General features: G+C 47.6%; 1 protein-coding gene across 1 annotated transcript; it reads left to right on the top strand.

The window, feature by feature from the left end:
* Positions 1–7,461: 7,461 nt before the first annotated feature.
* On the top strand, positions 7,462–16,130 carry CKAP4 (cytoskeleton associated protein 4). Its single transcript, XM_050913918.1, is given in 5 exon segments — positions 7,462–7,629; positions 7,631–7,706; positions 7,740–7,963; positions 7,966–8,406; positions 13,005–16,130. Coding segments are annotated over 5 exon segments (2,241 nt in total). The 3' UTR covers positions 14,337–16,130.
* The last annotated feature ends 588 nt before the right edge of the window (positions 16,131–16,718 follow it).

The raw sequence follows: 16,718 nt of genomic DNA, 5'->3' as shown, positions 1-16,718 counted from the left end.
CCGTGCGAACCTCGCCGGAGCTTTAAACAAGCCCCCCCCCCCGGATTTATATACCCAGCCCGGACTATTAGTGTCTTCCTTGGGCGCGTCCATCTCTGGCGGTGACGGGAGGGGGGCGCGTAACCTTTTTCTGCCTGCCAACGGCGAGTTAGCCCGAGGGACTTGGGTCAACCTGCGCCTATCCCCGCAGAAACAGTCCGCCTCTCCTCATTCTGCCCGGGCCCGAGCACTAAGCGGGGAGAAATATGAGGTGACAAAGACAGACGCTTCCGCGGACTCCCCCGCGCTGAATGGGCCCTGCCCGGGGGGAAGGCCGGGGGAAGGGCTGGGTGGTGTTTACGGAAGAGCGGCGTAGATCCGGACTGACCCCGCCCCTCCCCCAGCGCGGGGCGGGGTCTCCGCGTTAGCCCCGCCCCGGAGCCACCTCAGGGGCTGGGGCGACACGCCGGCCCCACAGAGGTGGCGGGGCTGAGGGGCGGAAGCGCACGTGCTCGTCAGGGGAAGCGGCAGTGCCTCAGGGCGGGTTTGCCCATGTCTGTTCGCTGCGCTGCCGAGGAAGCTTTAAATAAGCCCCCGCGAGCTCTCCTGCCCTGGCTTCCTTCGTCTCTCGACGGAGGGGTGAGGCGCCCCCTCCCCCCCGCCATCTTGGCCCCCCACTGCCACCCCCCCCCGCCATCTTGGCCTCAGGGGAGCCACTCAGGAGTGCGCCGAGTTTAGTCACCCGCCTTGCTCATGGCTGTGGTGTTAGGAGGCCTGCTGAGCACCCACTGAGGAACGCAACGTGAAGCAGTACAGCACTGCTATTATAAATGCTTTGCTTATTGCTGTATTGACCTCATCCACCGGGCAGCTTCACACACCCACTGGGCCAGCAGTACCTGTCAGGGTCATCATCTCTTCCTGTCACAGGAGCTACATACTACCATTGCCTCATCCACCAGGAAGCATGGAGGCCAAAACACTGGTGGTCAACTCTGAGGGAGGAGTTAACTAAATCAAGCCTTGCTCATCATGAAGACACAGAGCTCCCCTTCCTGCAAATAATTATGTCATCTTTAGCACACGTGACGAACTATATGGGATAGATGTTGTATTCGCATAGACCAAAGCCCACTGTAGGTCCTATTAATATAGCCTCTGCTACAAAAGCAAGGACTTGAAGCTGGGAACAGAGTTTGGCTACGCCAGTGCCAAGTGCCCTGCTTGAGCGGCAGCGCTTGCTCCCAGCGATGCAGAGCACCTGTCAGCCCTGCCACTCTGAGCCCAGCCTTTAAAGACATTAAATGGGATTAAGTCCAACAGCCTAATCCGATAGCTTCCATAAAGAAGACGATGTTTTAAATAACTGTTTGCACTACTTCGCCCCAGTTTGTGCATGTCACATGGCAACAACAATCTTAGAGAAGCTCAAAAGAGCTTTGGAGAAGACTGTGATGGCATACAGATGGACTGCCTTGTACAGGACTGTTTTCACTTCCAAGGACATTATTTATCATTATTTTTTACATCCATTTTGGCTTAAATGCCATCTGAAATATGGGGGAAACCTGAGTTCTGGTCTTTGCTGTGATGGCTGCTGATGCCTTTTATTAAGTAACCAGCTGTATCATCTAAAACTGCACAAAGAGTACTTGCAGCAAACACCAGGGCCAGTGACTCAGGGTCCATTTTGTGTGCTGTCTGTGTGGACCAGCAATTGTGGAAACCTGTGATGCTCTGTGGCCTAGCTTGCACAGGGAGGGAAAGGGATGCCCCAGCCTCACCAAATAAACTAGCTTCTTAATATTTATATGAAAGATCAACTTTAAAGGAAAAAAGTGTCTCAGGGGTATCACCCTAAATCAGAGAGTAAGAGATGGAATTCCAGAAAGGGATGGCTTTAAAACAACTTTTTTTTTCAGCTGTAGCAGCGCCCTTTTCCCACACCAGCTGTTTTGCAGCCCATTCTTAAGTACCTAGCTTGCTCTAACTATCTATCTGTCTATCAGAGATGTGCATCTGTATATATAGCTGAGGCACCAAAGACATGCTCCAAGATTCCAGTCCAAAGGCCAAGAATAAATTAGACACTGCAGTACTCAGCACTTAACCTCCTTTTTGGTTTCAATTCCTTCCTGATCCAGAGGCACTGAGGCTATAGGCCATTATATGGATCTTGAAGTAGATTACCTACTGTGGAGATTTTCTCCACAGAGAAAAGTCACTCATTTCTCGTTGTCTGTGTCTTCTGCAATGTCAGCCAGGAAAATAATTGTACAGCCTTTAAATTTGTTCTGCTCAATTAAGAAGATCGATGTCCTTGTGTCTTATATAGGACATGCAGGTATGTGCTGGTTTTGGCTGGGATAGAGTTAATTTTCTTCATAGTAGCTAGTAAGGGGCTATGCTTTGGATTTGTGCTGGAAACAGTGTTGATAACACAGGGATGTTTTCCTTATTGCTGAGCAGTGCTTGCACAGAGTCAAGGCCTTTTCTTCTTCTCACACCACCCCACCAGCGAGGAGGCTGGGGGTGCACAAGAAGTTGGGAGGGGACACAGCTGGGATGGCTGACCCCACCTGACCAAAGGGATATTCCAGACCATATGACGTCATGCTCAGCAATAAAACTAGGGGGGAGGTTGGCGGGGGGGCATGGCTTGGGGACTGGCTGGGCATCGGTCGGTTGGTGGTGAGCAACTGTTTTCATTTGCATCACTTGTCTGTCTTGGGTTTTATTTCTCTCTTTGTTATTTTCCTTTTCATTACCATTTATTTGTATTTTCTTTTATTTCAATTATTAAACTCTTTTTGTCTCAACCCATGAGTTTTCTCACTTTTACCCTTCTGGTTCTCTCCCCCCATCCTGCTGGGGGGAGTGAGCGAGTGGCTGTGTGGTGCTTAGTTGCTGGCTGGGGTTAAACCACGACAAGGTACAAATTGGGAATTTTGACTAGTGTCTCAAGTTGGCCTTAATTCTTGGCCTTTCACTACAGAAGCGCTGTTAATTGGAATGAAGGACTACTTTGTGCTCAGCCTTTGCAGCAAGTTAGTTCAGAACCTTTCCTTACTGTTACCAGTAAAACTGGCAAAGACAATAAAGCCTACAATTAATGCACTGCTTTATCCAGCAAACAGCAACGCAGCTACTGAGTGGGTAAGACGTGTAGCTGCATTTGGCCCCCCGGTCAGAAATGTCGCAGTATGTGGCTAACTGATGGTTAGAGTGGGAGGAGAGGGAAAGGGCAAGGCATGTTTTTGTTTACACCAGGGCCCATGACAACTAAGTTGAGAACATAACTTGAAGTCACAAGATATTTTGCCCTAATCCTAATAACTGAGCCAGGCAGACTGGCTTTAGCGGTAACAGATGGATGTTAAGGCTCTGGGTTGACTGAGACCATCAGGTCCAGATTTGATAATAGGCTCAAGGGTGAGACAAAAAGTCTACAAGGCAGGTGTAAGGATGCTTTCTCAGCTTGCTTTTCTGTGGGGTTTCCTGTATTCCAGGGAGAAATAAGTCTTGTGAGACGCAAACAGGGTTGCTCCTTCTCCCCACCGAAGTATTCAGCTTCAAATTCACACAGAGGCAAAACAGAATATTGAAACTTCTGAGAAAATGGTACATCAGTCAACTCCCCAACTGCACCAGTCTGCGCTGTCGAGCTACTTTACCACCTCAGCAAATTCCTAATGCACACTCCCCTCAGCACTAGTGGTCTGTCTTTCTGTACATAGGAAATAAAGAGTTTGATCCACTGTGTCAAATACAATGAGAAGCTGTTTGTAGAGTGGTACTTCTGGTCAGAAATAGTTTGTATTGGTTCCTTGGTGAGAAAAAGCCTTAGCTAGTACGTCGCTAACATTTTCCTTGTCACTGCCAAGCTGGAGGAGAAATGGTATGACAGTTACTTATGCTGCCTTACTACCTGAAACAGATTTAATGTTAAGCATCCCTTGATGGTTAACATTGATGATCCTCTTGATTATTGTCTCTGGTAATGTCCATATGGCTCAGTTCTTATGGTGAACTCTCTGAAATAAACAGCTTCAAAGCTAAAATCCTGGGTCTTAGGGTACTGCTACAAATCCTGGCCTTTCTAGGCCCTTCCTAAATAGAAATCTGAGATCCCCCTCCTCATAAAGTGTGAGACAGCTAAGGCTGTGGCTAGATGTTCACTGTGGAAACTCTGCTCTTCTAGCCTTCCCAGGGTGTTTTGTTTACTGCTGAAGATTTCTACTCCCACGGTATTGAGGAGGACAGAGTGTTCTGAGGGTTCCTCATCCATTTCAGTGCAAGCCCCGCCTGTATCAGCTCCAGCCACGTCTAGGATGTATTTAAGACAACCTCCTGACCCTGTGCAAGCTCTCCACTACTTCTTAGGGTCAGGGCAATCAGCTAACCAAGTTCTGTTGTGGTGTCCATAACCTGCAGTCACTCCAGCATCCTCTCCAGCTAGTGACTTTTGGCCTCAAGTCTGTGCATTTGACAGAACTGTGCTGACAAAATGCCTGAGACAATCAACTATGAATTCTCCTTCTATCACCCATGTTAGTAGTTACTGACTAGAACACCACGTGCAGACCAAACAGTTCAGTTCATCCTAAACCTTGGCAGAAGTATTGCATGGAACTGGATTTGCCGGGCTGAAATCGGGGGCTGTGATCCTGCCTAGGTTTAAGATTCACTGTCTCTGAAGAATACTCAACCTAAAATTTATTAAAAAAAAAAAAAAAAGAAGAATGCACTGGGAATCAAAGGAAAGACCAAGAAAAGAAAATGTCTTCCAAGATAAAACTTGATTGCATTTCTTGCTGTAATCAAAAAGAGAAACAGATACATTAGCACCTCAAGCTTTTATCTTGCAAGGAGTTATGGCTTGCACATTAATGTAAAGAACTTCCACTTGTGGAATGACTCTTGGCAAGCAATGCATTTCAGTATAACATAAAAGCACGAGAAGGAAATAAATCGAATTTGCACTAGCAGTTCAGCAGCCTAGGCGTAGAACTGGAAAGAGCTTGTTGCTACTAACATTTTTTTATGTCTTAAGGACACTGAAGCTACATGTGTAAGATCTTTGCCCAGAAGCCCCAGTAGAGCTTTAAAGCATTATTTTCATTCATTGACTCTGTGTCTTGAACAGAATTTTATTTCATCCCACACAGATCTTTAATACAGGCAAATATTAACAGATACAAACATGAATACAGACTTTTTAAAAGTTAGCTTTAGATAGAAAGATACACATTAAAATACAGAAGAAGAGTAACGTCTGAGGGAGAAACCAACTGCCAAGAATTTTTCATTGCTTTGTTCTTAAAGAACGAAACAACAAATCCTTTTGAAACTACCACCATTACTGCTGGTTGTCTAGCAGTTTGCTTTTAGCCCAGGTCTAAATCCGTTATTGCTTTGCATGATCCTAGTCATGAACCCCGAGAGAATGCGAGACAGAGGCAGTAATAGAAGTCTACCATATAAGCCTCTCTCGTCTTAATAATTGTGAAAGAAAGGGGCAAAATGAGATCAGCTTACTTTTTGTTCATTGATCGTCCTGTGATGAAATGAAAGGCAGTTTTCAAAAATACTTAGGAGTCCATCCCGATACCGTAGCTACTCAGCGTGTCTATCGGATAGGAGGAAGGAGGTGTTAGAAACTGAGTAGCCTCATTGGTCAGGCAGTTGGACTAGATGATCGTTGTAGGTCCCTTCCAGCTGGAACTGTTCTATTCTATTCTATTTCTGTCTGAAACATGGGTAAGTGCAGGGACGAAGCAGTGGAGAAGATTTTTTACCGTGTTTTTATTTTTAAGATTCTCAAGTACAAACTGTGACATTGGACACTTTGTTACAACACTGTCGTGGGTCCAGAATCCTGGCCTCATGGAAGCTGCCAGCAACATGCAGACTCCACTTGATTGCAAGCTCTCTTCCACTAGCTCTGAAATAGCAACTTCCACCATGCATCTTGCTTTGACTCTTCAGGCAACTTATGAAACAGAGTTTCTGGGCAGGAAAGTAAGTCTTGCTTCCAATTTCAAAGGGAGCAGTGAACAGGACATCAGCACAGGGGACTCAAGAACTGAAGGCGGCCAAGCAAATACAAGTGCAATGTACTCTATCATCTAGTTTATGAAAAAGTCGGGATTGCTGTTGCCTGCAATGTACCTACTGAGGTTAAAAGAAAGTATGCCCCAGTCCTTTCTTGTCAAAATTAGGACTCACTTCCAGAATTGTAACCCATAGTTACAAAAATCAGATGCAGTGACACACCTTGGGCCTTGCACTGTGCGTGTATGGACAACTTTACATAAAAGGTTACAAAAACCCCTTCCCTGTACGCCATCAGTGATTAAGGGACTAGACCCAAAACATCATAAAATTCTTCAGTGACCTGGCAGAGCAGTTAGATGTCTATCAGACAACAGTCACTATGTTAACCTGTTCAGTTAGGGCTAAAGGACATAAAAAGAGGTACAATACTGATGAATTCAAGGTGTATTTTTGAAACAGTTGAGTTTTTCTGCGCTATCATCTGTCCTATAGTCTGGCCCAAAGCAGTAGGCAGACAGCAGAAGGGGACTTTTGTTGTATTTTTTCAAGTTTCCACAATCAAGCAAGTATACAATAACAATTTAAGATACAACTACTCCGTTTCTGGAAAGGGTTTAAGCAGCTCTTTGTGATGGTGGAAGATTTGAGGGATTTTCAAAAGAAGTTTTAAAATTATTCCCATATGATATCTCCCTTCCACCCAAACACAGGTGTAGAGCATGTTCTCCTCCCTTTTCCACCGTGTAGAAGAGTACCCACCCCCCAGTCCTCTATTACCAGTGCCCTAAAATTGCAGCATCAAGCCCACCCAGTTCCCTTGCATAAAGATCCTCTATTACACGATCAGATGCAATTTTTTTGCCCCTGATAGGACCGCCAATTAATTCAATGCACAGCAGACTGGTTCCTCCACCAACGCCTTATCCCTTTGCTCTGCCTTGCTCTCTCCTTCCCCACTCTCCTTTTCTCGCCGGCATATCCAAATCAGTCAGCTCCCACCTCACTCTAATCTGCCTCCTTACTAGCAGGAGAAAAACTGAGAGCACGAAGAAGATCAAATGGCGGGTGTGTGCTCCGCACCCTGGCAGGCCCTAGCTGGAGCCCGCGGTGCAGGGGAAGGACTGCTCAGCCTTTCCTGTCCTGTGCCGGGACATGCTCTGTTGGGAAGACGAATGCAGCGGGCTCACGCCGACGTGGTGAGGCAAAAGAGCATGCTCGGAGCGCAAAGGCCCCGCGGGGAATTTCGGTGCTGAGCTCCCGGCCCCTACCGAGTGCGCTCAGACAAAGCGGTCCGTGAAACCGGTGGGAGCTTGCGTCGGGCCAGCAGCGCTCCTGCCAGTCGAGGCAGCTGTTGTGTGCCCCAGGGACCAGCCTGATGCCAAGTCTCTGCTCTAGAGGCACTAGAAACAGGGGGGTGGGTTGCATATGGAGAAAACAACTTTTTCTCCACGCCTTGCTCTCGGAGCTTGCCGCAGTCGTTTCAGCCGAAATCACAATCAAGCAGAACAGAAATTGCATGAGGCGGGAGCCCGCCGCGCTCTGCCACCAAAACTACACGCAAGACTAAAAACCGGCAGCGGGACCGGGCTGGGCTTGGGGACATCTGGGGGCCGGAGGCTGGGAGGGGGGAAGGCCCGGCGCACCCCGCTCTGAGACCCCCGAGCCGGCTTCCGCGGGCAGCCGTGGCCGAGGCGGCCCCAGTCGGGCGAGCGTCTGTCACCCCGGGGCTGGGCGGGAGCTGCCGCTCCGCCCAGCCCACCGCTCCCCCGTCCCGTTGCCTCCCTCGGGACAGGGCCGAGCCCGTGTGCGTGGCGGCTCCCCCCGGCAGGGACCGGGGCCGTCCCCGTGTGCGTGGCGGCTCCCCGGGGCGGGGGCCGGGGCGGGGCGGGTAGCGCGGCGCTGCTCCGGCCGGCGCCCCCGCCCTCCCTCCTTCCCTCCATCCTTCCCTCCCTCCCTCGCCCGCTCCCGCCGCTCCCGCTCCGCGCACGACGGCGGCGGCGTCCCGCCATGTCGGCCGCCAAGCACCGGGGCCCTAAGGGGGGCAGCCCGCCCGCCGCCGCCGCCGCCGCCAACGAGCGGGGCGCGCAGCCCGGCGGCGCCGAGGAGGCGGCGGCGAAGAAGCCGGCAGCGGCGGCGCACGGCCGGGGCGGCAGGGCCGCCGCCGGGGGCGGGGGGGGCCGCTCCGGCGCTGGCCCCCGCCGCGGCTGGGCGCTGCTGCTGGGCGCCGTAGTGGTGCTGGGCGCCGCGCTGCCCGCCGGCTGGTACGTGCGGCAGCTGCGGGAGGAGGTCGGGCGGAGCGCCCGGGAGAGGGAGGCCTCCGGCCGGCAGCGGCAAGAGCTGGCCGCCACCCTGGACGCCGTGGTGCTGAAGGTAGCGCGGCGCCGGGGGCGGGCGGGGTGCCCCGCGGGGCCGCTCCGCGGTGGCGGCGCCGGCAGCGGGCGGGAGGACGGGCTGCGGCGCGGGGAGCGTCGGGGCGCTCGGCATTGCTCGGCGGGGCGGGGGGCAGCAGCCGCCCCTGCAGGCGGGGGGGCGGGGGGGGGGAGTTTCACCCATTAAATAAGCAGCCGCGCAGCTCTCGGATAGCCTGGTTTGCGGGAAAGCAAACTTGTCCCATTCCTTCCCCCCCCCTCCCCGCCTCACCCCCGCCGTCCTCGCTCCGTAAAGATGCTTTCATGGCATTAGGGGGACAAATCGAGTCTGGGCCGCGGTTTTCCCCGCGCCTGCAAACGTGGCCTCCGTAAAGCGAGAAATCCCTGGCAGGGAGCGCAGAGCGGGGCCGGGGCGGGGCGGGAGCCCGCGGCGGGCGGGTGGCCCCCGGGACAGCCCGCAGCGGCGGCCGCAGCCGGCTCTTTGCCCGGCTTGCTCTTCCAGGGCTTGGGCGTGAAGCCATTTTATGTAATGCAGTCAGCACGCTTACGTGTTGGCAGAAGCGCAGACCTGCAGTTTCGAGAGCCTGCTGGCGGTAATTTTATATCTTCGACTCTCGCGAATCATTTAAAACCGAGCGTGGCAGATGGGCTGCTCTTTGTCGCCGCGTCGAGCGGGCAGGTGTGCGCGCCAAGGGAGATTGTGCGGCAGCGCGGTCAGACGTGGCAGGATCCTGCCTCGACATCCCTGCGCGCTCTAGAAAGGCACAAAACCTGTGCCAGCTTCACCAAACAGCAGAGCCTGTGCCAGAAACGCTGCTCCTGCCGTAGCCTGCCTTCTACGTTCCTGCCGCTGCCTCCGGCCGAGGAAGCAAAACTCGCGGTGTCCATGGCAGTCCAGGACCGGGGAAGAGCTGTGAAGTTGTTGGCAAAGGGTGTGGCTCAAGCAAAGCAAAAGAAATGCTCATTTCCCTTCTCATTTTTTTCACTCAGGCCTTGTTAGCCCCCGAGCTAGAGTTTCACAAGTGGCACTGTCCATCTGGAGATGTCTTAGAGTGCCTAAAACCTTTAAAAAATGGCATCTGTGAAGGCGTATCATCAACATATAATCAAGCTCCTGTCTAGGGAGTAGGTAGATTGGTTGGAAAGCAGTATGTAAAGTTATGACTGAGTCAGATCAAAGAAAAGGAAATTCTTGTCTCAGCTTGACTGCTTTCTGCACAGCAAGCCGTGCAGATTCCCTGTATTCCCTGTGAGCTTGGGCCCGGGCCAGCGGTGGGGTGACAGGGCGGTGGGACGGGCACTGGCAGAGATCCTCCGGCTGTGCTGTGGTGCTCCCAGAAGCATAGCGGCCTGCACACGTGGAGTTTACAGGGTCAGTCTTGGTGTTTCCTCTCCCTTACAACAAGGAGGAAAAGGAAAACTCGCATTAGGGGGAAAAAGGGTTGTAAAATTCAGGGCTATAGTGTTGTTTCTGAAGCTAATTTTAAATCCTGGGGTTTTTACTCACTGATGACTGGGTCATGATTTGAACTAGCAAGGATTGTTGTTTTTTCCTAGTTTTTAAGGCATTTTTACAGGCTCTTTGTAGGAAGGAAGAAATGGCAATGGCAGGGCATGCAGGACATAAGATTACAATACATGAGTATAGAGCCCAGATGTATGTGCTATATATAAGCCCTTCCAAGCATAGGAATGGGTACAGTTTGCTGCCTCCCATCTCCACGTCGTTGCAGAAAATCATAGGTACATGTTACATATTCTAGGAGACAGGCATATAACAGAAGTTTATAAATAGTTGATTTCAAGAAGAACTGAAACTTTATTTGCTGGTGTGTAGCAGATGGCTAATGTTACACATACAGTAGTGCAAGAATTAAAGGTGGGGGAAAGAGATCACACAGACTTTCAATGTAACCCTTGAAAGCTTTGCTTTCTGCGGTTTGGTGTTGTCTTTACAGAAGGATGTACTTGAGGGAGAGGAGACCAGGCTGTATTTCATTGCTTTACAAAAGTTCAGGGTCCTGCATTGTACTTACAGAGTGCCATCAGCGCAGGGTGCTGCGTGGGACTGGCTTTGCCCTTCAGTCTTTTACTGCAGAGAGCTCCTGTTAGGAGTAAGCGTTATGTAAACTCATCTGCTTTACACATCAGCAGTAGGAGGAGAAAGGAAATGATGTGGAAGTTTAGTCTTTAATATAGCACAGTTCTCAGAGAGGCCAAGGTCGTTTGGTGTTTAAACACAAGATAGTATGACCAGTTAGAAAAGACACAGTTGTTAGCTATAGATGTATTTTTATGTGCTATTTATGATGTTAAAACTTTCAAGGGCTATGGTTTCAAACCTTACGAGCCATGAACACCAAACAGGCAAACTCACACGTAGGTGCACACACAAACCAACTAACTGTATAGTGAATATGAACTACTACTTTGAAGTTGTGAGTTTTACCCCTCTCGTGCAAGGGGTTTGCTTTGGGCCCTGGTGGCTCTTGGTTAGGACAGATCAGATTAGAAGCTGGTCCAACTTGAAGACCCCAGTCCATTTTCTTATGTCAGAGCTCTCTGATCTTCAGGTGGCTGGCCCAGCTGGAGGTATGGGAGAATAGCTTCAGGTTACACCATGAGCATTACCCGAATGCAGTGGAGGAGCAGGTATAAAGTACTTCCACTGCGGAGGGGTGGGATCTGTCTCTGTCAAATGTATAGCAGCAGAGACCTTCTGGCCCTCTGGAGAGTTCTCCTGGCCATTTCTGATGCCTCTTCTTAGACTAACAATTGAAGATAGTTAATTGCAAATACAAATTTGGTGATTTCGTTGGAATGTGTCAAAGAAAATAAATTCTGTCATAAGGAGGGAAGGAGAACTTTCCTGTGCCCTCCTTTTAGATTTCTGAAGTCCCTTTATAGTGATACAGAAAAAGCTCCCTATGTGGAAAAAATCAGAACAAATGACAGCTAAGATGTAATGAAAATGAGGTTGGTAAGTCAGTGTAATGGCTGATGCCCTGCTGCATTACATATGGCAGTATTACCTGCTTCCCCCCCACCCCTTAGCTTATTTCTAGTTTCATATGTGAGCACTAGAGAATACAAAGCACTAGGGAATGTAAAGTCATTACAAACCTTTTTACAGAAAAGGGGGAAAAAGAAGGAATCTTTACGCGTGTTCTTCAAACTGCAGGGACCTATTGGAGCAAGGGCAAGTCTCACGGCCAAACTCTACAATCCGTACACAGTGTAGACTTCCATGAAAACCAAGGAGGATTTGGCCAGGGATTTAGTCTTGCAAAAATACATATGAATAACTTAATTTCTAATTAGTAAGTCTGTTAAGTCTTTTGAAAATAATTTCTAGGTTCAGAGTCTGACAGGGAACTGCTGGAGCCTCCATCAGTTAAAAACAAAAAAAAATAGAAGCTCTGTATATTTCTCTCTAAGAACATATAAAATATACTTCCTTCTATTTATAAAATAAAACCACCCCTCCAGCTGTGTATCTAATCAGTAAACATGGCAGCCTATGTGGCATGACTGATTAACATACCCCTCAGACATAGGGAGGGCATGAGGCAAGGCAACATGCATTACTCAGCAGTTGCCGTCCTGCCAAAGCCTTGAGGTATTTTCTACGTGATGGATTCCTGTTGCAGCCAGTGGGAGTTCTTACATTGCTTTACAGAGTTTAAAAAAATACAGCCCACACACACACAAAAAGATTTCTCCACAGTCTTGAGACTGATACTCTGCTTGGGCTCAAAATTAAGTAACGTGTGCTTCCCCGTTGGTGTGCCTGGATCTTACCTTTAAATGTGGGAGTAAATGAAAGTGGCGGACACTCACCTCTTGACCTTTTCCTTGTTGCTGCTACTAAAACCAACTGTAGTTTTTGTAATTGGGAAGCTTAGTAGCATACCTGATCCAGTGGTAACAACTTTCTGTGAGTATTAACCTGAGAGAGATGCAAGTCAGTCCCCTTGGCAGCTGCTATGGCTTTGTTCTCTGCCTGTGTACATACATGTGTCCCTGTTCACTAAGAGCATGTGGGTGTATGCATGTATGAGAAGAATGAGGTACTAAGTATTTAGAACGTTAAAGCCTTTCTGTGTTTTTAATCTTAAAAAATAGTTAACAAGAAAAATCTGTGTCTCCATTGGTGTCTAGGAGCAGCAAAATGTCATGATTACTACTCCCATTCCCCAGCCATTCCCAGCTCCCCTTTCACCCTAATTTTTCCTGTTACTCTTTCTTGTCTACTTTGAAACTTCTTTCATGTTCAGGAATTGGTCTGGATGCAAATTCTGGAGACTTGAGTTTGATTTTCACTGCCATGGATTTCCTGGATCATCTATGGCAGGTCAGTGAGGCCAAGGATCCTCAGCAGAAGATGTATGTATCTATAGAGCTGTAAGGCTCTAGATGCTGGGCTTTTTGTGCCTCCCGTATCTGTATGCCATAGGGTCACCTCAGGTAGGGAGCATGATGGATTGCAAGGTGATCATTTCATATGGTAACAAGGGCCATAAGGATCTTGGACACAAAGGGTAAGGATGTGGATAAGGATGAAATTGTAAGTATTAACCATGTGGATTTCTGTTTTAGGTGCATTCCCTTCAAGCCACATTTGGAGAATTTGAATCCATGATGAAAATTGCTCAGCAGAAGCAGGAGGTTACTGAGAAGGCTGTTAAACAAGGGGAGAGTGAAATAAACCGGATCAGTGAAGTGCTTCAGAAGCTGCAAAATGAAATTTTGAAAGACTTGTCTGATGGCATCCACATGGTGAAGGATGCAAGGGAACGAGACTTCACATCTCTGGAAAACACAGTGGAAGAGAGACTAACAGAGCTAACCAAGTCTATAAATGATAACATTGCTGTATTCACTGAAGTCCAGCAAAGGAGCCAAGATGAAATCAACAATATGAAAGTAAAGGTTGATTCACTAGAAGAAGCAGATGTGTATAAACATGAAATTAAGGTGCTAAAAGATGCTTTTGATGAGATGCAAGCATCCATGAAAACCAAAGAAAAGGACATAGAGACCTTGAAGAGTACAATAGACTCCATGGAGTCTGATGTGTATACTGAAGTGAAAGAGCTAGTCAACCTCAAACAAGAACATGAGAAATTCAAAGAGGCTGCAGACACTGAACACCTTTCATTAAAAGCTTTACAAGAGAAAGTTCTGAGAGCTGAGGATTCTATTATGCAGCTCCCTGCTGACATTAAAAGACTCGATGAAGATTTACTGCAAGTTAAAGCTGACCTTAACAAATGGGAAGAAAATGAACTCTTCAGAAAAGCATTAGAAACTTTTGGGACAAACAGTGAAGGACTGGAGTCTCGATTGAGGCACATAGAAGACAGCCTGGAGTCTCTAACTTCTGTTGCTGCTCAGAACAGTGAAAAGTTGCAATCTTTCCTTTCTAAGGACGCAGAATACGAGAATAAGCTCAGTACCCTAGAACAACGCATTATTGCTCTTCAGGGAATCTCAGATATGGACGTAACTTCAGTCACAGATGTTCTGAAAAATCTTGGTGAATCACAGACCTCGCTGTACAATGACGTGGAAAACTTGAGGAGAAGCATCAGCGACCTGCCATCCTCCGGTGCTCTTCAGGATGTCCAGAAGCAAATTAGTACTTTGTTGGATCAAGGAAATCTTCAGACGGGTCAAGCACATTCCCAAGGCTATCTTGAAAAATTTTCTTCTGTGGAAGGTTCTGTAGATGAACTGAGATCTTCTGTCAGCCAGGTTGATTCCGATTTGAAAATGATAAGAACTGCAGTGGATAGTTTAGTTTCCTACTCAGTGAAAATTGAAAATAATGAGAACAACTTGGAGTCTGTGAAGAGCTCAATAGATGACCTGAGGAATGATCTGGAAAGGTTGTTTGTGAAAGTAGAAAAAATACATGAAAAAGTTTAGGCAGCGGTGCTCCTTGTGCAAATAATGGATTAAGGAGAATAGCTTTTGTATGCCCAGTTTTTTACTCTTTTTAAAAGCAATTTGATACCTCCAAAGAGAATAAGAATACTTTAATAATAGAGACAGTTCTGCTTATTTCCTTTATTTCTCTTTTGTGTAGTGTTTTTGGTTTTGTTTGTTTTTTTTTTTTTTTTTTAAATTTTGTTTTAAGAAAACGTGAGTTTAGTTGTGGGTTGAGTTTCTAAGGGCTCATCTTCTCTATAAAGTTGTACCGCTCTAACTGTAGCGGTGTAACTAAGGCACTACAGCCTCGTTAGCATGGGCACATGTTTAATGGCACAAAGGTGTTTCACACTATGACACTAGATATCCCACATAGAAGGGCTACAGCTGTTCTGGTATGAAAAGCATACTGCTGCATGCACTGAGAATTTTACTGGTATGTTTTCGTTTAAGAAACAAATGAACAAAACCACACCCCTATGTTAAACTGTTTAGACCGGTAAACTTAAGTGTGGACCAGGTTTGAAGCAACTCATTCGTTTCTGCAGTTTGTGACTCAGCCATGTGGTCAGTTTACCAGATGTCAGCTGAGCTGTAGTATATTTCTGTGAGTCCTTAATCTGTACCAAGGAAGGAGCTAACAAGGGGTTAGCTGAACCCTCCGCAGGGAAGGTTTGAGGTCAGTGGCATTGCTTGGGGCTAAGACCTAAGAGAGGTGGTCCACGTGGCTGGAGAGATTCATTCTTTGTGATCACAGGCTTCTTTCCCAGCATCTTCAGCTGCTGGTGTAGAAAACCAGTGCTTAGAAAGGACATCAGAAGGATGGGATTAGTTTCAAGAGGGTACAGTAAAATTTTTGTCATATTTTTGGGCTGTTTACATGATGAGCCCGTGTCTTCCCTGGAAAGGCCTAATTTGTCTGTGATACAGGGTTTTCTGTAAAAATGATCATGAATTTGAATGAGGAAAGAGAAGGACTAAAATTACACCTCTTGTGGTCCATGTATAGCGAGCATGCTAATGATAGTAGTACACTCCAAAACACACAAGGGGGAAAATCACGATGAAATCAGCAGAATTGCTTCTAAGGCATATACATTTCCAAGTTTTCACACAGCTGACAGTGACCTGAACTCTTGTTACGTATTCAGGACTTGGTGCCTGATTCTTGTCACCATTGTTGTGACTGGGTGCCTGCCTGGGGCATTGGTAGCAAAGGATCCTTCTAAGAACTGGCTGAGAGTGAGGAAAAAGTGTTGTAATTCTCTAGACATTCATTTAAAAAACACTTTCTCATGGAACTTTCTTGGTTTTCTGTCTTTTTGGAAGGGATTTCTAATATCCCTCCTTTTCAAGTTTACTTTTGAACTTTATCCAAAGATTTGGTAAAGGAGTCTGCACACAGATACCTTGGAAATAGGCCGTGGGCATCATGCCCACCTCAGCCTGCACTAGCCAGATCCGTGGCTACGTTAGAAGAACAATTCCTAGAAGCAGCACCTCCCAGAAGTGGTGTGCTTGTGGGAACAGCGCAGGTGAAAAGGAGTTATCCTAGGCAGATAAGATCCTGAACTATATCTAGTGGTGTTCCCACTGTAAACAGGAAAGAATTGATGGCAAAGAAAGAGGGACCCACGGCATTAAGGTAACTGTTGTCACTGTCAGAACTGCACTGTTCTTTGTTGACTTCTCAAGTTCTTGAACAATGTTGTTTAGGTTACTGTGAAATGAACTGTATGGCTTATTTGCGGTATTTTTAATACATAATAAACATTTGGAATATTCTTTGCATCTTTTTTTGATTGCTGCTTATTTAACGTTGTGTTTCCCAGGATGCTTCCAGTGGGGTACAGGAAAGGGCTTGGGGGAAGCATGAGATGTGACGCAGCCCTATACGCGTTCTCAGCTTTCATAGGGGAACATGGAGGCACTCTCATCTGTTGTGGTTACAGATGAACTCTTGAAAACAGGATTTGAGTCAGATCAATGCAGCGGTGTTGACCACCAGGCTCAGAAACCCAAGATGATAGTTGTGAGGTGTGAAATACGTGATTTATGCAATGAATGAACGCTATGTCAGACACCGCCAGCAATGCCTCGGTAAGACTTTCTCAATGCCCAAAGCATGCAGAACAGAAATAATGTACAGAAAGGACCTATATAATCTTTCCAAAGCGGCTGCTCCTTTTGCATAGCTTTGAATGCTGGATTGCAAGGCCCATAAACTGATACCATCTTCATGATGGATACCTGGCTTTCAAAAGTTTGGGAAAGGGTGATTTCAGGAGTATGGGCATCATCGTGTCCTGGCAATTCCTGAGGCCAAATTCATAGAAGTAGGTAATCCCTGTTGTTAGACTACCTATGTTCAACAAAACA

This window comes from Gymnogyps californianus, chromosome 1 (genome assembly GCF_018139145.2).
Source record: "Gymnogyps californianus isolate 813 chromosome 1, ASM1813914v2, whole genome shotgun sequence".
NCBI lineage: Eukaryota > Metazoa > Chordata > Aves > Accipitriformes > Cathartidae > Gymnogyps > Gymnogyps californianus.
This window is presented reverse-complemented; position numbering and strand designations above follow the sequence as displayed.